The 21848-nt window shown below is 55.9% G+C and overlaps 2 protein-coding genes across 6 annotated transcripts; both read right to left on the bottom strand.

Moving 5' to 3' along the window:
• Positions 1–1221: 1221 nt before the first annotated feature.
• Positions 1222–5854, bottom strand: MRPL38 (mitochondrial ribosomal protein L38). Its single transcript, XM_048064161.2, has 9 exons — positions 5697–5854; positions 5279–5458; positions 4593–4715; positions 4309–4517; positions 3890–3962; positions 3217–3262; positions 2731–2889; positions 2198–2334; positions 1222–1852 (listed from the first exon to the last, which is right to left on the bottom strand). The coding sequence occupies exons 1-9, from the start codon at positions 5752–5754 to the stop codon at positions 1716–1718; spliced, it is 1122 nt and encodes a 373-aa protein (XP_047920118.2). The 5' UTR covers positions 5755–5854; the 3' UTR covers positions 1222–1715.
• Positions 5855–6049: 195 nt separating this feature from the next.
• On the bottom strand, positions 6050–21055 carry FBF1 (Fas binding factor 1). Of its 5 annotated transcripts, none has more exons than XM_066980151.1 (31): positions 20937–21055; positions 19963–20074; positions 19613–19640; positions 18887–18928; positions 18493–18583; positions 18096–18156; positions 17550–17600; positions 17277–17421; positions 16620–16700; positions 15654–15773; positions 14637–14790; positions 14237–14370; positions 13663–13765; positions 13211–13567; positions 12495–12578; positions 12123–12217; positions 11877–11935; positions 11558–11602; positions 11331–11465; positions 10988–11088; positions 10330–10536; positions 9758–9865; positions 9462–9601; positions 9175–9293; positions 8941–9063; positions 8543–8728; positions 7598–7774; positions 7297–7434; positions 7064–7196; positions 6626–6759; positions 6050–6254 (listed from the first exon to the last, which is right to left on the bottom strand). In XM_066980151.1, exons 2-31 carry the CDS (start codon positions 19963–19965, stop codon positions 6171–6173), a joined length of 3438 nt encoding a protein of 1145 aa, XP_066836252.1. In that variant the 5' UTR covers positions 19966–20074; positions 20937–21055; the 3' UTR covers positions 6050–6170. The 5 variants fall into 5 exon arrangements, with proteins under 5 accessions (XP_066836252.1, XP_066836250.1, XP_013034666.2 ...); XM_066980149.1 differs by lacking the exon at positions 20937–21055 and adding an exon at positions 20652–20794; XM_013179212.3 differs by lacking the exon at positions 20937–21055 and adding an exon at positions 20652–20794 and having other exon boundaries at positions 6626–6732.
• Positions 21056–21848: the final 793 nt, after the last annotated feature.

The following is a 21848-nucleotide window of genomic DNA, read 5'->3' as shown; positions in this document are numbered from 1 at the left end:
CGGTAGATCTCCCTGCCTTCCAGTCCAAGCCTTATCTACTTGCCCTCGTGGGCGTATTATCGCTGTGTGCACACTCCCAGCCTGCAAAACATCGGCAGGCCAGCCCTAACCTGCAACAGTTTTGCAACCTCTGCATACGCCGTGGCTTTGCATTCACCTGCGGCAGCCGGGGCTCTCACTGCCAGCCGGCAGCAGGGCAGAGCCCCTTCCATACCGTGGGCGAGCTCGGAGTCAGCACCCCAGGCTGCAGGGACTCGGGGTCTGTCACAATTTGCTGCACCCCGCAGCACACCTTCAGCCACGACAGGCAGCAGCTTCCAAAACATTTATTTTGGCTGCATCAAGTTCTGGCCAAGTATTAAAAGCTGAGAGAGGAGCACAACGCGACCTTTTTCTGCCTGGGACTGCGCGAGACCAGCACCCCCGTTGCACCCCACCAGCTCATCCACCTCTGCTTAAACCAGACCACAGAACCCTTCAGGACAGAGTCCTGAGCAATGGCAGAGGGCGGGTGCTTCTGCACAAGCTCTTCTGCTTGCTGGAGGGTTTTAGGAAGAGAGGAACCTCAGATAAACTTACTGGGAGCTGGCAACAGGCAGCCGCAATGGCAGGAACATGCTGATTTTTGGGTGGGGTTATTTAAAACATGAGAACGGGGTTGTACTAAGGGCGTTACGAGGCAGAGCACAGAACCATAGAATAACAGAATATCCTGCGTTGGAAGGGGCCCATAAGGATCATCGAGTCCAACTCCTAGGAAAGCAGAAGAGAAAAAAAAAAAGAAAGCACAAAGAAAGCAGAGAAGAAAAAAAAAGAATGAAAAAGGAGAGCAGAAAGCACAGTGTCTGCAGCCTGGGTACAGCACAGGCTGTGGCAGGGTGCCAGGCCACCACCACGTCTGTCCCAGCCCCGCCAGCTCTGCATTTAATCGTTTATCCACAGCAGGCGAGGGCTGTCTGTGCGAGGGGAAGGAGACTGAGGTCCACGCGCCTGGGTAGCTGTTAGGAGAGATTATCTTCCAAAACGTCTCCCTCGTACGTGTTTACCACCTGCGCGTCGCACTCTTCCCTCCCCACAGCACCCGAGAAGGGAAGGAGATCCGAAGGAGACCCAGGGCAGGGGAAGGGCTGCGCTTCCCTGCTGCGCCCCGCTGAGCTCCCCAGCTCCGCAGCGGCTGGCTGGCACACCGAGCTCTTCCCAGTAAAGACAGGACAGCGCCACCACCATTGCTCAGGGCGTGTTTAATCAGACTCGTCTCTTCCACAGGACTGCTGAAATGAAAGCTGGCACAGTCCTGAACCGCAGCACCGATAAGGGAAGGAGATGCAGGTTGGTTTAACCTTATTTTTCATAAACAGGCAAAAGGAGAACCGTGATCCTTCCAGAGAAGCCAGGCGGGACACTTCCGGGAGACTCTGTTCTGCCTCTGCTCCTCATCAGCCCTGCTACAGAACCAGTAGCAAGACGGCAGCCCGGATTTATTTTCATCGTGCTCTTAAATAGCCTTTTTCCCATGCGGCTGCCAGCACCGACTGCCCGTTGCCCTCAGCTGCACGCTTCCCAGCGCTGCCGGCAAAGAGGAACTCGGAGCCGAGGGACCGGGATTTTGTTGTCTCCCTCTAGAGGCGCAGACTTCTCCGGCCCACGGAGCTGTGTGAAGGCAGCAGCCCCACCTGCCGGGCCTGCTTGCAGCGGGCACCGGGGCGACGAGGCGGCTAGTAAATGCCGTAGGTGGGCTCCTTGGTGTCCCGGTACCTGTCCAGGTACCTCAGAGGCTGGTGGCGCGGGAACTTGACCTGCGGAGGATGGTAAACGGGCGGCCGCACGAATTCGAACACGGGCTCTCTCATATCTGCAAAGGGACCGCGCAGACCGTCAGTGAGACGGCTCAGCCTCAAACCCCACGCCCTCCCCGTGAGATACGAGACCAGGGCTGCTCAAGCAAGCCCCGGTGTAGGCTCTCTTGACGTTATTTTAAAATGCTCCTTCAAAATGGCCTTTCAGAGGTTGTTCCCTCAGCCTACTGTCAGTCTGGAGGAAGATGGCTCAGTAATACCGGGTAACAGAGCTCTGACAGCCAGAACCAAGCGAGTGCTTACAGCGAGAGCTCATCCACCGATGGTGTGCGACATGCGCGGGGGCACACCCCAGCCCCTGACCGGCCCTGTGCAGCGCTCCCCCCCGCTGCATCTCTTACTGAGAAGCTGATGGAAGACCCAAGTAACGGAGCTGTCCCACTGACACTGGAAGAACGCCAGCCCCGCTGGGGTCATGCTGTCCTCGTGCTTCCTGTAGAAGTCAAACGTGCTAAAGGTGCGCATCTTGAGGCTGTGGCTGGAACGAGACACGAGCACGAGAGCTGAGGTGAAGCATGCTTCCTGCAGCACCCTGGCAGCTCACAACTTCCCATCATCCCAGAGTCTATACAATAAACGTGCAAAAGGCAGTCACCAAAAGAAAACCTCTGAGCTTCTCCAGCTCTGCACAAACCTCCGCCCTAGGCAGGGCGAGCTGCTTTCTTAACAGCCTGGTTTAAAGCAACGGGACCCCGCGGTGCTTGCAGGGCTGGGGTTGGGGCTTCAGGTGGCACACGAGGTCAAAGCAGCTCGGAACAACCCCAGGGGCTGGGAGGAATTGCTGTGCTACAGCAGCACTAAGCACGTGGTCATACCAAGCGATAACAGCTCAGCCAAAGGAAGAGTGAAACTGCCCAGCGGAAGCCCGAATTACCACGGCGTCGGCCGAACGTCCTCGCTGAAATCTATGGGGCGTTCTTGCTTGAAGAGGAGGAAGACGAAGCGATGGTAGCCAGTTCCCATGGCGGGGAAGGGGGGCAAGTAGTGGCAGATCTCCTTGCCCGCCTTGAGGTCGTTGCCTGGGATGTTTGTCCTGGACACAAACAAATTTAATTCATTAAATACCCATTCGTTCCCCTCCTTTACGACCAGCAGTTTCATCCCGGATTACAGGTCACCCCGAGCCACGCACTGATGTGACTGACAAGAGAATAGATAGCTCGGGCTGATTTCACTGGAAAAAAAATCACGTCCTGCGATTTGAACGCCAAACAGCAGTAACGTCTGGAACTACTGCATTTTCAGCAGGACCCAGAACAGCGGGTTAAAGAAGCTAATGGCAGGAGCATCGGGGAAAGTCAAGGACCACAAAAACAAACTGAGAATAACAATAACGAGTAGCTCTGATGCCAATACTCACACCAGCCAGTGGAGGTACTCCGCGTCAGTCTCTCTTAAATGTCCATCTGCAAACACACACACGAAGACACCTTAGTGACAACTCCACGTCTGCATCAACCCCAAAGTGACAACGCCCGGATCCTCACGAAAAGGACCTCTCAGGTGGCGTTGGGTCAGTTGCTTCACTTCACCGTGCCCTGGCTTCCCAGCGCCAGCTAACCTACCTCCCTGGACAGACTGCCAAGGAAGAGGAGAGTTTGGGGGTAAACAAATGACTGGAGTCAGGGAACTGCCTGCTCCATACCATGACCTAAGCCCTGCTGCATCACTGTCCCATCTCTCAGCTGCTAGGCGTGGGGAGGCTACAAACCCTCCTGTGCAGGCAATCCATTGAGGTAACACTCAGTGCCCTGCAAACGTCCGTTTATTGTCTCACAAGTGACAGAAGGGCACAGAAACACTCAGAAAACAGAAATCCTGTGGTTTCTCTGAGCGTGTAGTCCCTCAAAGCAAGGAAATTCTAATTCCTTTCCAGTCTTTGAAGTGGTTTTCTGCACCTGGAGCTTAGGGGACAGCCCCTGCTTAGCAGCTGTCACATCATCTCTGACTGCGCAGCCAGAAGAAACAGGAGCTAAACAAAAGCAGAGTGCTACAACCCAATTTAAACACCTTTTTAAGAACCTTGAACTCACCTGGATTTGTGAGCAACAAAGTCCAGAGGGAGCCTTTATCTGCCTCGTATGACACTTCAGGGGGACTGGAAGCCTAAACATACAGACAATGGAAATCATTTGGAGAACAGGTTCCATTAAGATCAGGTCACGATTTCTAACCCAAAGAACGTGAATTTGTCATGGGCACGGTCATGCCAGAGTAACCCAGCTCCACCTGGAGAGCCCCACGAGTGTTAAGAGCCATCAGCCTGTCGATAGACAACGATCTCATTGCACGCCTCTGTCTTTATCCCATCCAAAAACCTTATTTCCTTCACCCCAGAAGAAATAGCCTCATAAAAGAACCCTTCCAGAAAGGACGGTGCCAATCAGAAGCACCTGACAGAAAGAAACAGGCTTCCCACGGGGCCAGGGTTGTTCCCACACCCCTCGCACACCTCTGTCGGAGTCACCATGTTCCCGTAGTACACCGGCACGAGGTGCTCATCTTCCTGGCTGTACTCCACTCTCAGGCTAACCCAGGGGGTGAAGGTGCCCTTCTGGAACAAGTCGCGGAATATCCCATAATATTCTGCCAGGCGCTGCCTGTGGAACGGGCCGCTGGTCTTCTCCCACTCCGCTCTGACCTCGTCGAGGGGGATGAGTACTGCGGAGAGAGAGAAACGCTGCAGGAGCTGCTGGGAGAGGGAGAAGCTGGGTCGGGGAGCAGCGGGGCACAGACCAGTCCGGAGCCGTGCTGCTCTTTCCATCTCGGCGTTTTGGTGGTTCTGCTTCAGGATCTTTTTTCTTTCCTTACGTTCCTTCAACAGCTTCCCATGTGGCAGGCCGATGTCAGTCTTTGGCTCTTTGAAGAGGGGTGAAAAAATCACGTGTGTGAAAAATCTGAATACCCGCCCCCAAAAGCACCCTGCAATATGCTCAGAAAGTGGAAGAAAGAGGCACAAAACTGCAGCTGTCAGTCGCTTGATTCCACCACCTCTGTCCTCCCTCTGCACCTCCACACTTCTGCTTTCTCCTCCTGCCCAGCTCCTTGCATGCCCAGATCCTGGAATTTGCCAGCTGGTGAGCAGGTCTGGGGTCCTCAGCAGCCCACCCCAACTACATTACTTGCTGCACGTGGCTTAAAGGGCTGTTTTTTGGTTTGCTTTCTTGGATACTATTGGGCTTTCAAGAAGTCCCTTCCCTCCTCCATTCCATGTGTTTCAGCAGGTCCTGTCCAGCCTCTCTCCTTCTAGGAAACGGTTACCTACCTCCCTGAAAATATCCGTGCTCTGCAAAAAGGCCGACCTCATACCAAGACATTTCATCACATCTTCACAGACCAGCTTTTGGGGCCAACCCACCACGGCCCCAAAAACAGACAGCGCCCCTGACTTTCACCTTCAGTGGAGCCCTTCCCGCAAGTACCTGGCTCGGGGCTGGCGTACTGCCGGTAGGTCTTCCACCACCGGGCCTTCCTGCCCTCCTTCTCCGCCTGCCTGAAGTACCGAGTGAAGCTGCGGTACTTCTCCAGCGCCTCCAAGTTGCCGACATCGATCTGCTCGTTCGGCATCGGGCCCAGCGGGGCCGCCCACCTGCAGAGAGCAGCTGAAGAAGGAAAAGCTTTAGGAACAGAGCTTTAGGAACAGAGCTTTAGGAACAGAGCTTTAGGAACAGAGCCCGAGGAGGGGCGAGGGGCCGCACGGAGGCCCCGGGGCCACAGCAGGCCGCATGCTGCCCCCCCCCCCGGCCTCCCGGACCCGCCCCCCCCGGGCCTGCCCGCGGCCCCCCCCGGGAACACCGTGCCCCGAGGCCGCCCCCAGCCCCGTGCCCGTGCCCGTCTCACCGGCGGTGCCGAAGGCCCGGGCTCCCCGCAGGGCCGCGCTCAGCAGGGGCGCCGCCATGATGCGTGCCGCCCTCAGGGGAAGGGCCCCGTTGCCACGGCAACCACGGCTGCGCCGCGCGGGGCCCGCCGCGCAAGGCCCCCCCCGCCCGTTGCCATAGCAACGGGGCTGCCCCGCGCGGCGCCTGCCTCGAACTTTCTCCCCTCCCCTCAGCGCTGGGGTCCCCCCGGGGTCCAGCCCCAAGCCCCAGGGACCACCCCCCTCCTTCCCCTCACGTTAGCCACGAGGCCAAAAAAGAAAAAAACCCTGAGGGACCGAGGCCTGACTTGCTGTGGGAAAGGACTTAAGGCTCTGCTCAGAAACATTTTTTAATTAAAAGTCAGCGTTATGCCTTCAAAGTGGCGTTATTTATTGTTTGTTCTCTCGTCCCCCGTTTGCCCGGCCCAGCGGTCTGCTCAGGGGACACAGCCAGCTCCTCAGGCTGACAGAGGCGACGTGTTGTAGGATGCTTTCGTCAGGGTCTCCAGGAAGAACCGCTCGTCCTCCAGGAAATCGCGGTCCTGAGAAGAGAGGGGCAAGGCTCAGCGAGCGGACCCGAAGGAGCCGTCCCTGCCTGGCACAGGAGCTGGCAGGGCAGCAGGGGGCTGGCAGGAGGGGAGGAGGACATCACGAAACCAGAGTGCAGGAGAGCAGGCAGGGGTAGGGCGAAGAATGGCAACGCCACCGAGCCAGGGGTGCTATGGAGGAACCCAAGACAAGAAGCAAGGGTCCACTTGTCTGCTTCTGGGATTGCTCCTCTGGGTGCGGTGCCCACGGCTTCTACAAGCCCGCCCAGCCCAGCCCAGCGACGATTTTAGCAGACGCCCGTCCTGTGGCTTCACCCAGCCCTGCTCCCCGCCTGCTGGCTTGAAGCCCCTTCCAGCCCCCTCACCTGCTGGGCCCTGTGCTTCAGCAGCAGCAGTTTGGCGTAGAGCTCTGCGGGGCCGGCCGTGCCTGCGCTCCTGGGCCCGGGGAATGCCCTAGCAGGAGGTGGAAAGCCTGCAACGAGAGCCCGAGGGTGCAGCCCTGCTGCTGTTAGAGGAAGGCAGATGGAGGAAACGAAGCATCCCTTCTTTGCTGCCTTAAAGTCCCCATAACGGAGTCATCCTCAGTCTCTGAGCACAAACGGGTTTTAGCCCACCTGCCTCTTCCTTCCCGACCCCTTCTGCTCCCTCTTGGCATTGCCCTGGCTCACAGAGCTCAGCTGAGCTCCTTAACACCAACTCAGATCTGATGTCTGTATACAGGGGAGCTGAAACAGCCCCCAAGAGCACCCCAAGACTCCCAAGATGTGAAATAAAAGCGCAGCTACCCCCACCATCACCCTTACTCAGCATGCCGGAGAGGCCCTTGGTGGGGGCACCGAGGTCCTGGTCTGTGGGCAGCAGCAGCGTGGGGTTGGTGGGCAGCTCCTCGCGCAGCTGCTCGAGCTGCCTCCTCTGGTGAGCCATGCTCAGCCGCTCCTGCCCCAGCCCCAGGAGAGAAGGAGAGAGGTTGGCGGCAAAGGTTCAGGCCCTCGGTATGGCAGCCCCAGTCCAAGAAGGGAAGGTGAGGGGGGGTTACCTGGTGCAGACGCTGTTCCTGCTGCTTCAGCTGCTCCAGATGCTGCTGCATGACCTGCAGCCGGGTCTGGTGCTCGGACTCCAGCCTGCACGCCTCCCGCAGGGCTTGCTCCCCTTCCTCGTACTTCTGGGATGAGAGCTGCAAGGCACAGAGGATGGAGACAGGGCTCCTTGCTTTGTGCGTTCCCTCATTCCCCTCCCAGGACAGGACTAGGATGCACGACCTCAGGAGGGGTGTGATGCCCCGGCTTTGCTGCCAGCCCGTGTGCAGCTGCGAAACGCAGCTCGGGTGCTCCACTGACCTTGTTTACGCTTTTGATCTCCTCCTCCCGCTGCCGGATGCGCAACGCAGCCCCTTTCACCTTCTCCTTCTCCAGCCTCAGCTCGTGCCAGGCCTCGTCCAGCAGCTCCCTGTCCCTCGCCAGCTGCTCCTCTTTGGCCTTCAGCTCACGGCCCCATATCTTCAGCTCTGCCTGCTCCTGGGATGGGTACGGGGGCAAACAATTTGTTACCAGACCTGTCCTGGACACTGTCTCCTATCTTTCCAAGTGATAGGAGAGGTCTGCTCCTGCTGAGCAACTTGTGGGCACCAGGCCTGGGTTGCAGAGCAACGCCAAGCAGCGCCCTCATCCACCTCCCCTTTGGGACCAAGGACTGGCAGGGCTGGGACTGTGTACACGCACACACACACCTTCTCTGGAAGGGAAGGCACCCCTCCCCTCAGCACGTCGCACACCCTAAAACATGCTCAAGGTGTGTCAGTTTGTCAGCAGTGGAAATAACCAGCTAAATAGTTATTTATTACCACAGTGGTAGCCCTGAGAAACGCAGCTGTGACACACCGTGCGATATCCCCTCTGAACAGCCCCGGGAGGGAGCAGAACTGGCTCTGGACACATCCGCATGGCGTGGTGAGGCTTGGCTTAACCCATCACGGCTGCTTCCTCTCACCCGACGTGGATCTTACAGCGGAGGAGGCTGAGCCTGGCCTGGCTGCCCCAACTCCTCCCAGGCAAAGGGGAGAGGCAGACGGGACTGATGTCAAGATGTCAACCTACATCAACACCTACAACCAGCTGGTAAGAGCTTCCCCTGGAAGAGCCCGATTCTCACCACCAGACCCAGTGGGATGCCTCCATCCTAAACACCTGAACCCAGCTGTGAACCTCTCCCCGTGACCCTGTGGGGGAGCCCAGCTGCCTGCCAGGCAGCACTGGGTGCCGCGGGAAGCGGCTCTGGGGCCGTACCTTGGCCAGGCTGATGATGGTGCCCTCTCTCTGGGAGTCCATCTGCAGGGCTCGGTCTATATCGCGCTCCATCCGCTCCTTGCTCAGCTGCTGCTGGGTGTGGAATTCGGCCCACTCCACTGCCAGCTTCCGGCGCTCCTCTGAGCACTTCTGCATCACCGACTTCTGCTCCTCCAGCAAAGCGCTCTGGAGAGCATCGGAAGAGGGAGAGAGACGACACTAAGTCCCCCAGCCACAGGATTTTCTCCTTTAACCCATCCCTGTCACTAAACCCCGTGTAACATCTCCATGTAACATCAGCCAAGCACCCGTCTCTTTCATCCACCACACACCACGGTGCAGCCCCAAGCAGACTGGTGAGATGTGAAAAGCACCTGGAGATGTCTGCCCCGTCTCACCTTCGCCCTCTCCAGCTCTGCTCGCTCCATGGAGAGCTGCTGGGTCATCACTCGCCGCTGCTCCTCCAGTGAGTGCTGCAGCGATTCCACCTTGGATTGCTCTGCTGTCGCCCTCCATCGCTCCTGGTCCAGGCACAGAGGAGAGACAGAAGCCATTCACAGGCTCCAGACCAAGGATCTCCAACGGGAGAGGCATCATCCTCCCCATGCCCAGAGGGCACGACATGCACCCACCTGCTCCAGCAGCCGAGTCTGCTCGCTCAGCCTGGCCTCCATTTTGGCGATCACCTCCTGGAGTCGGCTCCGCTCCTCCTCCATGTCCCTCTGCTGCTGTGACAGCCTGTCCTGGAGCACTGGGGAGAGGCAGCAGCAGCGCTGTGAGCTGAGGTGTCCGACAACCAAGGCAGGCAGAGTTTTTCCAGCCTGGGCTCCCACCCTCTGGCTGCGTCAGGACAACACTCCCCATTTTCTGGGTGCAGGGACCCCGCAGCCATTTCAGCCCAGGAGAAGGGCAGACGTACCCCTGAGCTGCTCGTCCCGCTGCCGGGCCCCCATGGCCAGCTCCTGGGAGGTGGTGTGGTGCGTGGCCTCCACCTTGTGCGAGAGGTTATGCAGGTCGCTGGAGAACTTCTCCATCTGCTCAATGACACCATTCAGAGACCTGCGGAGAGGAGCATTTGTGGGAGGGACATGCTTCATCGCACTGCGGTGGAGAAGGGCATTTGTGGGTGGTTTCTGGCCCAAGGCTGGTTTCCTGTAGGACAGGGAACAAAGTGGCCAGGGCTCAGCGTGGGGATGTGACAGCGGTCATTGGTACCTGGTGTGCGAAGTGGCGCTGGTCACCGCATCGATCTCCTGGTCTTTGAGCCGCTTCAGCCGCTGGAGCTGCTCTTCGTGGTCTTTGCGCATCTCCTGAACAGACGACCTGCAGGGCACAGAGGAAGGAGCCCATGAGGGGCTGCTGCAAACTGGCGCTCCCTGTGACGGGCACCGTGGCAAAGACTTCATTATGGGGCTGAGCTGGGGCATCCCACTGACAGCATTCACATCTGGGATGGGCTACATCTGGGGGTCGTGGGTCACTTTGCTGAAAACTGTTCTCTTTCATAAACTATGTAGACAACAGTGACTTAGGGACCTGAATAAAAGGTATTTGGGGGAGATAAAATGCTTGGATCTCCTTCTTTCAAAATACAATGCATTCACTCTGAAATGATACCTCCTGCCAGATCTCCCTCTGCCCATCTGTGAAGCAAATCCCATTCCAAAGGCCACCAAGCTGCCCCCAACCCAGCGCTTCTGGAGCCTGTTTTTTCCTTTCGCTGTGTCCCCAAACCATTCCCTAGACAGGGGAAGACTAGACTAGCACCGTGTGTGTGCCACGCTCACCTCTGCAGCTCTCGCAGCCGCTCCAGCTCCCGGGCGCTCTGCTGCTCCAGCGTGGCCACACGCTGCTGGTGCTGTGCCACCAGCTCTGCCCGGGCCCGCTCTGCGTCCTGGCTCTGCAACAGCAGCTGGGCCGCCAGCTGCTCCTTCTCCCGCCGCAGCCTCTCCTCTCGCTGCCCGTAAGTCTCCTCCACCACCTTCATCTGGCTCCTGCCCGGAGACCCACAAGGGGGACACGGTGAGGAAGAAATGCTGCTTTCACGGCGTTACCTGGTGCCCTCCACCCAAAGCGCACATGGGGATTTAGCGAGCAGATTGGTGTCACTGTGTGCGCAGGGGGCACTTTGCTCGCTCTGGTCTGAGCCCTCGACCCTCCCACTCCCGCCCCGTGAGGTGCCCTGGTTGGGGACATGCTGGCAATGGGACTGCCCCCTCCTCCTATCACCCACGGGACAGGGCTGCTGAGAGCAGACCCTCACCTTGGCCCACCTGTGGGTCCCCACCTGGTAAAAACTGATGCGGCTTTGTGCTTGCCCACCCCAGAAGAGATTTGGGAAGCAGCCCAGCCCCCCGGCATCAGGGAAGGAAGACGGGCCACAACACGGTTGTGGTCACAAAAAGGTCACAGCACGGAGGACAGCTGTGGGCAAGAGCCCGGTACCTGTGTGCTCTCTCAAGGAGATCCAGGTCCTCCTGGTGCCGCTGCTTGAGACTCTCCAGCAACAGCTTGTGCTGCGTCCGCTCCAGCTCCAGCATCCGGACCTGGGGGGCACCCAGGGGAGAAGGTCCTGGTGCTGCCCTGGGTACGGAGTTCCCAAAGCACCACCTGGCAGCAGCAGGCATCCCTGGACTGAGAGGTTTCTCCTCTCTCCCCTGCCATCCTGATGCTGTTTGGAGCAGATACGGCTCCTTTCCTCCCACTGGGTTATTTGTGCTCCCCCAAGGACAACTTTTTTATTTTTATTTTTTATTTGTGCCCCCCCAGGTGAGGCAATGGGGCTCACCTGACTCTCCAGCTCCACCACACGGGCCTGGGTGCTGAGCAGTGTCGCCTGACAGCCCGTCACATCCTGATAGACCTGCGCTGAGGGAGCCCCCAGCCTCCTCTCGTGCAGTGAGCCCTGGGCTGGGGACTCAGCCTGTGGAGACGGAGAGAGAAGACCAAGACCCTTCAGGATCAGCAGCTTTGCAGCGTGGCCATCAGTTCCCAAGGGAAAGAACATGGCCTCACCTGCAGCTGCGGGGCAGCCTGAAGGGGTGCCCTGGGGGTGGTAACCTGCAGAGACACACAGATGCTCTCAGGGAGGTAAACGCTGACTCTGGGAAGAATCCATCCCCAGTGATCCCTCTTCTACCCTTCTCCAGCCCAACACTGCCGCTGACCTGGGTCTCCTCTCCCCAGGTAACGCTTAGCAGCCCCTACCCAAACACAAGCCCGCCAGGCCCTTCTTTGCTGGGGGCAGAGTGTTTGGGTGCTGGTGAGTCCGCAGGGCTGATCCATGAGCACTGCCCTGATCCTGCGCCTCTAGATACGGTCCCAGCAGACCTACCTGAGCAAGTGGGGCAGGGCCCAGCACCTCCTGCTTTGCTGGGGATGCTGCTGCAGGGCCTGAAAGTATAACAAATTCGTCTTTTGGACACGGCAATGGAAACCATCCCCTTCCGGAAGGACGAGGGTCCAAGTCTCTCGGGCAGAGAAGGGTCCTGCTCTGCTCCAGCAGCTGACCATGGGGACAGCTGGGCTGCCCAAATTGGATCACGCTCCTGCCCAAACTGACCCACCACGTGAAACGCACCGTTGGTGCTGGCATCTCTTGGGGGATCTCCCTTTGCAGGCTCCGACGGGTGAGCTGAAGCTTGTGTCGCAGTGCTGAGCCAGGGGACCGGGTGCCTGCGTGGGCACAGACACGTGTGAACGATGCACAGCAATGTCACAGCTCGGGGAAGAGGCGCTTGGGTGTTATTTTTTTAAAGTTTAAAGCTTGGCTGTTCCACTTTGAGCAAATAACCAGCCAAAGGTCCTTCAGAGCTGCCTTCCCTCCCTGTTACGGGGTCTCAGACCAAACTGACCACTGCTGGCCATTGGCTCTCCCCTCTCCCCCCTCTCACTTAGCTGCTTTCTGCAGGACCCCTCTCCCAGGATGCCTGAAACACGAAGGAAGCCTTACCCAGAGCTGTCTGCACCCGCTGCCTTGTCCTGCAGGGCAGCTGCCTGCGGTGGTGGTGGTGCTCCTGCAGTGGTGGTTGGCTGGCTGCAAGCAAAAAGCATCATATGTGGCAGAACTGAGGAGATGATGAAAACCCAGATCCTTTCCCCCAGTGCCTCACCGGTGAAAACCTCCGTCCCACCCTGCTGTGGCAGGATTCAGCCTTTTGGTGGCAAGTGGAGCAAAGACACCCCAAAACCTCTATCATCTGTGTTCCTCCTCACCGCATCCAACCACTTCCCCTGGGCTGCACATCCCTGCCCGAAACACATCTGTTTGTCTGCACACTGCCTTGGAGTCCCCACTTGAATGGCACAAGTCTAAGTCTGTGCAAAACCCAAACTGGAAGACGTGGTTTGCCTGGAACTAAAGAGGAACGAAGGGGATGTCCGGGCAGGAACGAGGAGCACAGGGTGGGCCATGGGCATGTGCTGATCCAGGACAGCTCCAAAGGACCCAGGGCAGCGTGTGAAATCTTGGCTACAACTGGAAGAAGAAGGGCCCAGAGGTGGGACAGGCAGTGGGCTGGATCAGCGGGAGAAGGTCCTGCATTATTACCCCAACGTGAGACAAGAAAGCACTTAAAATTAATTCCTTAAATCCAAGCCAAGGCTTTCTGAGGTCCTGCTGGAGCAGCTACGCATGGAACAAACAGGAGACACTGATCGTGCCCTTACCTGGAGGGAGGGTGGGGGTCTGTTTTTTTGCTCGGGGTCTCCAAGGGCGCAGCACTTCTCTCCTGGGCCTTTGCCTGCGCTTGGGCTTTCTTGCGAGACAAAGCAGCACTCAGCCAGTTCTCCTCTTCCACATGGGTGGATTTAGGGGCTTCTCCCTCCGTGGCCGCGAGCTGGCGGGAGCTCACCACAGGACTGGCCTTAGCTGGAGATGGTGGCTCCGAATCCACAAAGTCCTCATCCTTCAGGCCCAGCCAGTCACCCCCAGCCCTGCTGGCCCGCACGGGGCTCTGGCTGGCTGCAGGAGGAGGTTTGGAGCGTGAGTCCAGTTTTGGTTCGCTGACGTTCTCAGATGAAAACCTGCCATAAGGAGAGGGAGTTGCATGCCTGCCTGCAAGGGTACCCTGCCAGCGTGGCTGGTGGTTGGAGCTACAGAAGCACACGGAGCACAATACCTCACAGACTGCCTCCTTGACGGCCGGCCCTCGGGCGTGGAGGCCACCGTGGGCTGGTAGGCTCCAAAGACAAATTCCTCCTCGTCCCAGCCCTCTTCCTTCTCTGTTCAGACAAGCAGCCTTGAGTCAGTGCCCAGAGGAGCAGCCAGCTGCAAAGACACCAGCCCTCCTCCTCCTCCTCCCCTGCAATTCCCACTGGGATCGCAGCCGCTGGGAAAACACTGCTGGAAACATCCTCCCCAGAAACCGACGAGCAACACGCTTCCCACTGCGGCTGGGAAAAGGATCTTTATTAGGAATCAGCCCACATCCACATGTGACTGAGTTACTCAGTAGATTACCAATCATTACCTGAGCTGCAGCAACTGTGCAAACGCTCTCAGTCTGCCTCCAGGCCACATAAACATTTTGCATGGCCACCTTCCCCGTGGGGCTGACAGAAAGCTCATTAGCAACCCTACTCACCACTACAAAAAGGGTATTTGTCCTGCAAGGGCGTTAGAAATCCATCTCGCTATCCTGAGCCAACACCGTCACCTCTCTGGACCATCCCAGCATCCCTGGCTGTGCTCACCTGGCTGCTTTTGGTATTTCTTATCCAGTTTGAACTCCTTGCACTCTCCCGTGCCCGGCCGCTCCAGGATTTTGGCGACGGAGCCTCTTCCCAGTAACTCATCCAGCTTGGAGCGGGCTGGACGCACCTCCTCCCTGTTAAGGACAGAGCAGCAGATGGGTTTCTTCAAGAGGCAGGGCCGTCCCAGAACACACGGCCTTGCCAGGGCGTTCTGACTCTTCTCTGAAATGAGGCTGCTCCTGCTCCTTTCTGGGACCCAAGGACAGAAGCTTTGAAGTTCTCCAGCAACCCCCACCCGCTTTTCAGCAGCTGCCACTGAGTGTGGAGGCACCATCTCACACCCAAGCCGTCCCCAGCTTTACTCCCACTGCATTTTCATTGCCCGCGAATGTCACCTTACTCTTCTGCCTTCTTTCCCTGCTTCTGGTCTCCTTTTGGGCTGTTACCAAATCCCAGTGCATCCATCAGGTCATCACCATCATCTTCAAATGTGAGCTCCTCCCTCCTCCGGACTGGGGCTGCCGCGTGAAGGGGTGTCTGGGGTGGGGGTGGCTCTGGGGGTGGGATCACAGACAGTAGGAAGTTTGATCAGGGTTTAAAAAAAAAAAAAAAAAAAACAGAAAATACAGGAAATCAAAGCAGCCCTGTCTACTCTTTTCTCTAAGTCACTTTTAAATAGTGCTTCTCTGCGACCAAAGCCCACAGTGAATGACGAAGTGGCAATGCACTCCTTCCTGGTCTGTGGCCACACATCTATTGATGGGACAATGCTGGGTTTTGTGAACATGGGGTTTCTGGCTAACACCAGATTTTTAGCTTTGCAAGTTTCTAATCAGATAATTGTGCCTCCCCACAAATGAGTCCTTACTCCACGAGTGCGCCCTAGACCTTGCCCTAACCCACCAGGGGCTGTTTGTGTCCCTCTCTGCAGCAGAGCAGATTTATTGGGGTGCAGGGGGATTCTAGGGGACTATCAGATCCATTAACATCCCTACTGCAGGAACAAGAGGGATGGTGCCTAAACACAGCCACTGTACGCCTGGATCCAACCCAGAGGTGCCCTGAACAGGCTTTGGCTTGGGCTGGAAATGCTCACAGCCACCTCAACTCTGCCCCAGTAAACTTGTTCTCATTTGGCAAGGCACGAAACAGGTTGAACAAGGTCATGTGTAAGATCTGAACCTCCGTTCCCAGAAAGGAAAGGTCAGTGCTGTAACCTATGGCACACTGGAAATATCAGGCCCTCAGTGAGCCGTACTACAGTTCACCCCGCCACAAAGCTGCTCTATAACTGACCGTGCTGGTTAACACCAGATGGGGCTAGGTGGCTTTCAATTTCATCAGTTTGGACCTCACACAAACCAGTCCAGGTTGCTGATTTGAATACAAAAAGGATGTGTTGAGCATGCCTACTTACCTTTGTCTTTGCTCGGTTCTGTTTTTTTTTCAGGGACACTTTCACAGCCTCTTGGAGCTGGTTTCTTGGGAGCATCCTGCTCCTCATCAGATAAAAGCCCAGCTAAAGGATCGTCTAAATCTGGGAATTACCCCATAGGGTCAGGAAAGGAGAATAATATCAGCAACAATGAAACAAACAAAAAACAACAAACCCAACCCTATTCAGAAGAACAATTCTGTACTAAGCCATGCACTACCCCCACCAGGAGCACATGGGACAGGAGACCAGTTTTGCCCAAAGCCACAACTGCAGATTCTGCAAGGATACCCTACAGTATCCCTGAATTTTAAACATTCAGTGACTATATTTCTGTTCATTTTTTCCGCGTTTTCCTTCTCCTAGAAGAAAATAACCCAAGATGTGGGTGCTTTAACACTTGGCCATTGTTCAGACAAAGAAAAAAGGGAGAAGAAAGCCCTCTCGCCAGCTTCACCTAAAGCCCACTGGGCTTAGTGATTTTAACTGTGCTTTAACCAAGATCTGACTTGGACAATCAGATCTCATCTGTACGAGGAAACTTCTTCTCCAGCCTCCCCTTTTGGAAGTTGGATGGGATCCCTCTCTGATACAAAGGTGTCTGAGTGTAACAGACAGCCATTGAAAAACAAAGCACACAGGAAAACACAATTGCAAAGAGATGCCCTCAGGAATCACGTTCCAGTCCTGGAGAAGGCCTAAAAGCTCTCCTGTTCCCACCTTACATATGGGAACTCCAGCAGCAGAGACCGGCGCTGTATTTTTTTTTTCCTCTGTTCACCTTTGTGGTATTAGATCTGCACCAGAACCATAGGAGTGAAGGGCTCTGTATCTCATTAACCAGCCAAGCCTCCAGTTTACAGCAGAGGCCAGCTATGGGCAAAGGGCAAGGACAGAGTTCTCAGTTGCCGCCAGGCATCTATGAGCTGAAGTGAAGCGAGATCCTACCTTCAAAGTTAAATTTCTTATACGGTCGGGAAGCAGGTGGGGATGAGAGTGGCTTCTTTTCTGTCACAGGTTCAGACTCTCCTAGAAAGAGAGACCACAGCTCGCTCAGACAGGGCACTGCAGACACAGGTGCCCCTACCCTATCCCAGGTGAAGGTCACTTTTCTTGCAGCAGCCCCCTAAAAGCACATGTTGTGACAGACAGTGCCCCCGTGACCCTATGGGGTGGGAACATCTCTAGAGGAGCCTCCTCGCAGAAAAGAAGAAAAGTGCCTCAGGAGGAGGACAGTTTGGGGACCACTATATCTTAAATGCAACCCCTCTGGCTCTCCTTCCAGGCCGATCAAGCAGATCCCACTAGAAACACTTTGCAAGGCACCAGGGAGCCACTAAATGGCATTTGGCAGGCAGCTGCAGCATGGCTCTTGTCACTACTGATGTTAGTGATGTTATCACAGCACGACAAGAAGCTGGGACAGGGATCTCCCAAGGGACAATGCACAGCCAGAGTAATGCTCTGTCTGTGACAGCCCCCAAAAAGGACCAGAAGAAAAGAATTTGGGGAACAAATACACTTTTTATTCACTATCTAGCATTTAAATACCCCATGCTTGTTTGCAATCAGGCTGTGAAAAGAAGAGCAGAGCTTCCTTTTTACCTTTCTCAGGAGCTGGCACCTTCCCTGAAGTTTTTACTGCTCCTTCAGAGGAGTCACATTTCCCAGGGCCTTTTGTGGCTGCCTTCCCAGGCCCAGAACTGGGTTTTGATATTCCCAGGAGATCAGCTTCCATGTCATCCATGTCCTGGAAAGCAACAGGACGAGGATGGGAGGAGGGTGAGCGATCGCCAGGCCATCACAAGGACCGTGCCTCAGGGAAACGGGCAGGGTGGCTGGTGCTGGGGCTGAGATGATGGGTACTTGTGCACTTACCTTCAGGGTTTGCAGCACAGCTTGTGGGTCTGCATCGGAGACACTGGATCCCTGCATGCCAGAGAGGGGAGATCAGACAGACAGGCTTCAGAAACTCCTCACCCCAGAAACAGCAGCCTGGTGTTCAGGACCCCCATCATCTGCATCTACCAGAGGACCAGGGTAAATTGCTCCAACACTCAGAGCCCTGGTTCTCCTCACTTTATGAGAACACATGCTTAATTCCTTCTGTTGCATTCCTTATTGAAAGTCCCCTGTGCCTTGAATCCTTTGCTCACATCCTGCTGTCCCTGGGAGAAGTGTCAGGAACGTTGCTTTGGGTTAGGGTCCACCTCGTCCAAGGCACCTGGAAGCCCTCCTCCCATTTTCCACCCACACCCCTATCCCATCTTCCCCACCCCGCAGACGGGTCACCTCTTCAGCCGAACTTCACGGTTCCTCCCTGATATCCCACTGCTGACTTGGACGGGGCAATGCTAGGGGTAAACTTGGCCCAGCTCACCTCCAGCCCTCAGGATACCCATTCTCTCAAAGTTTTGGGCTCACCTCTGCAGATTCCACATCCTCTGCAGGGAGTTTGCTGAAGAAATCATCCTCCGGAAAGGACCTGTGACACAAGCCTAGGGGTTAGCAGCACATGGGAGCTGGGGAAAAAGGCTAAAAACAGCACTAGGAATAAAGAAATAGTGCTGGGACTGCTACATTTAAGCAAGTAATGGAGATTTACAGAAGATGTACAGGCCTTGGGGGCACTCAGCTCTTGCTGGAAAGCTTCAGGCTCCGGGTTCCCAGCTCTCAAAGCCATCACAGATAACTCCTTCCCACGTAATCGCTACTAGGACAGGGAGTGAGGTGAAGGAGACAAGGACGGGGCAGGTCAGAAGGACGTGGGGAGCGCAGAGAGCTCTCCAAACGGGAGAGGCTGTGTTTGAAAGGTACTTACTTCTTGCTGGCCTGCAAGCTGGTGCCCCGGGCTCTCCCACTGCTGACAACGGCCGGCTGGGAAGGTCTAGTAGATTTAACAGGGGCTTCGTCTGAAAATAAGACAGGGAGAGATTAGGGTGACAGACACAGGCACTCCAAAGGGGAATTTGCTGTTCCCTAATGGGCCAAAGAGGCTTTGAAGTGGATATGCTTCACTCTGCCCCCCCCAAGCCGATGTCCAACCCTACTCAATGGCCTCTGGGAAGCTGCACTCAGCTCTGCTCCCTGCTTCATCCCCCCTCACAACTGGAGCTCCCTTGGAGAGCAATGGCTCTTGCACCAGCACCTCCTGCTCCCAGGAAGGAACAGTATGAGGATGCTGCCCTTCCAGCTGCAGAAAAGGTGCACTTTACCATCGTATCCCAGGAGGTCACCCAACATGTCATCGATGGAGCCTAGAACGAGACAAATTACAGGAGCTGAGGCAGGTGGGCGCACCAAGCAGGTGTAGAAAAGCTTCCTATTTCAATAGGCTTGCTCTTTTGAAATCCTCCACAATACAGGCTTGATTTCAAGCATCATCAGGCCCTCCTTGCCAGCCTAGAGAGAATTGCCAGGACCATGACTTGGTCCAATATTTCATAGATGATTTAGCTTCACTTAACCAAAAATGCTATTTTTTTCTTTATCGAGTGCGCCAGCTGCTTTCCATTCAGATAGTCACTGGCCACAAGCAGCACTTAATCTGTGAGCCCCACAGCATCTAAGAGCCCCTGGGCAACCCAAAAGCACCGCAGTATTCAGGCCTACAAGAGGCTTCTAACAAGGACTTGGGGAGCAGCTCGGGGGAAGAACTAAAATAAATGCTTTTGTTCTCCTCTGGATTTAGGGAAGTCTCCAAGAAAGGGAATTTAGGATCACAATAAGCAAATCCAATCAACCTGAGAGGCACGTGAGCATTGTTGGTTCAGGAAGAGCATAATACGCTGAGCAGTAGCTTTCAGACATGGCTCATAAAATTATTTCGGTAGCCACGACTGCTGCCTGATCCTAGTGCCCCCCATCTGCTCTGTTCCACGTATTCTTAGCAGATCAAAGCACCTATGGACAGCGAAAGGAAAACACAAACGCGTACGTACCTCTTAAACTTTTCTTGGACTTTGCAGCCTATAGAGAAAGACAAATTCCCTCATTACAAAACAAAGCAGATCTGACCTGGATTTTCCCAAAAAAAACCACTACAGCCATAGGCAAGTTGCTCCAGAGAACCCCATACGCAGTAGTGAAGCCCTCCTCCTGCCCATGCTATTTAGGAAATGGCACATGAAATGCTGGGAACTGCAGATATTTACAACTTCTGAGAGAGCCCAGCGAGCACGCAAGCTGGGCAGAAGCCTCTAGCCCCTGGGACCACTTCTGCCTCCATACAGAGGTGCCAGAGCATCGAATTTGGATGTCCCAGGCCTGCGTTGTGCCGTATCACACTCACCATCGCAGAATTTCTGCCTTCCCTTGCTGTGACAGGTCTGGTTATACGTCCATCCAAGCTGCACCTCGCAGGGGGTCTAACACCACCGCTCACATCCGCACCAACCTCCTACCTGCAGCAAGAGGAAGATTTATTGATTTGCTTTTAAAGCTAGCTGTTCCTCTATTAAACAGACTTCCCTTCTACAGCCTGCCAGACTGCCTCTGTGCTGCTCAGACCTCTCTAAGCCACTTAAAGCAAGTCTTAATATGAGTTTAATAAAAAAATGAAAAAATCTCCCGGGGCAGTTTTGAGCTCCTGCAGCAATTTGCACAGGGAACGTCCCACCAACACCACGGAGATGCTCCGCAAAATAACCGGAGCGAGCCTGCCCATCCATGGAGCTCAGGGGGCGACTCCTGCCCCATCCACGACCCAGGCGACCACCCCCGGGGCTCAGGGGCTGGCGAGGGCAGAAGGACAGGAGCCCTCTCCCCTCTGGGCGAGGGGCACTGGGGGGGCTCCAACGGGAGGGGCGGCCAACCCCAATTAACCCGGGCTGAAAACAGAGCGGTCCCGGCGTGAGCGGGACGAGGGGAGCCCGCAGGTCTCACACCAGGATCCCCCCTCCCCAGACACCTCCGTGCCCCCCGGTGCCGGGCCACCCGCTGCCCGCCCGACCCCCAGCGCCCCGCTCCCCGGGCCCGCACCGCGCCGGGCGCCTCAGGCCGGGGAAGGCCGCAGGCCCCGGCCCGGCCCTTCCCCTCACGGGGCGCTGGGAAGCGCAGTCTCCGCCGGGCTCAGGCAGCGAACTACAGCTCCCAGCAGCTCCAGCAGCTCCCAGCAGCCGGGGCCGGGCGGCTGAAGGCCCCCCCAGGGTCTTTCTCGCCCGCTTGGAGCGGCGGGAGGCAGCGGGACGGGGCAGGGAGGGTCCAAATCTGCAGCCGCGCTCCAGTCCTTCCAGCGCCTGGCTGATAAAAGGGACAATCTCCTACCTGAAGCCCCTCTTCAAGGCGCTCAGGAACCGGTCCAAAGCCCCATTTACAAGCTGGCCGATGTAAGGGGGCGGGTAGCTGGGGAATCGCCTCAAGCAGCGCTGTTTAAGGTTGTTATTTCAAGAGCACAGACCTCACACTACGTAAGCGTGGCAGCCACTGCCTTCAAGCTTAGTAGGAGGAAAAATACAGGCTGGATCCACAAACCTCAAGGAGAAGCTGTGAATACCCCCCTTTAGCAGTGCTCTTTCTGTTAGAGCTGCTCCTTGCAGCCTAGGACAGTTTGCTGGCTGAACTACAAGCAGGGACCACGCAGAAGTAGTGACCATCGAGAGGCAAGATGAAGCAGATCTAACGCCAGCAGTCAGCGCAGCAAGGTGTGCTGGTACTGCTAAAATCAACTAATGGGTAACAGTAGAAGTTTATTTTTTTTGTTTTGTTTTTAAAAAAGGTTAATTTCTCACTCTTACCAAAGCTAGGGCCAGGACAAAGCCAGCCCTGCTCCTGAGGCTGCTCCAGCCTTGTTAGTTTCTACTCACGTTACTTCCAGAAAAACCGTGGGGAAATGCCCTTGAAATCTTACATCCTGCGGACCCATACACCAGTGATTTTCACCAACTGTAGTGCCAGTCCATGTGCAAACATAGGCTCCTTCTGAAGATTTCACCCAATGCTCCAGTTTTAGGAGTATACCACTCAAATCAGACTAAAAACCATACTCAGCTTATTTCAACACTCTTAAAGAGGAACCACATAGTATACAAGTGTTATCATTTGACACTGAAACCACTTAAATGTGAGCAGCACTTTTGGAAATGGTGCCATTATATTTTGTTAAAAGATGGAGGAGTCCTAACCAGGATGCATGGCAAGTTGACAGAGTTGAAATACTGTCTGCTGACCAAGAGACAG

This window comes from Anser cygnoides, chromosome 19, assembly GCF_040182565.1.
Source record: "Anser cygnoides isolate HZ-2024a breed goose chromosome 19, Taihu_goose_T2T_genome, whole genome shotgun sequence".
Taxonomy (NCBI): Eukaryota; Metazoa; Chordata; class Aves; order Anseriformes; family Anatidae; genus Anser; species Anser cygnoides.
This window is presented reverse-complemented; position numbering and strand designations above follow the sequence as displayed.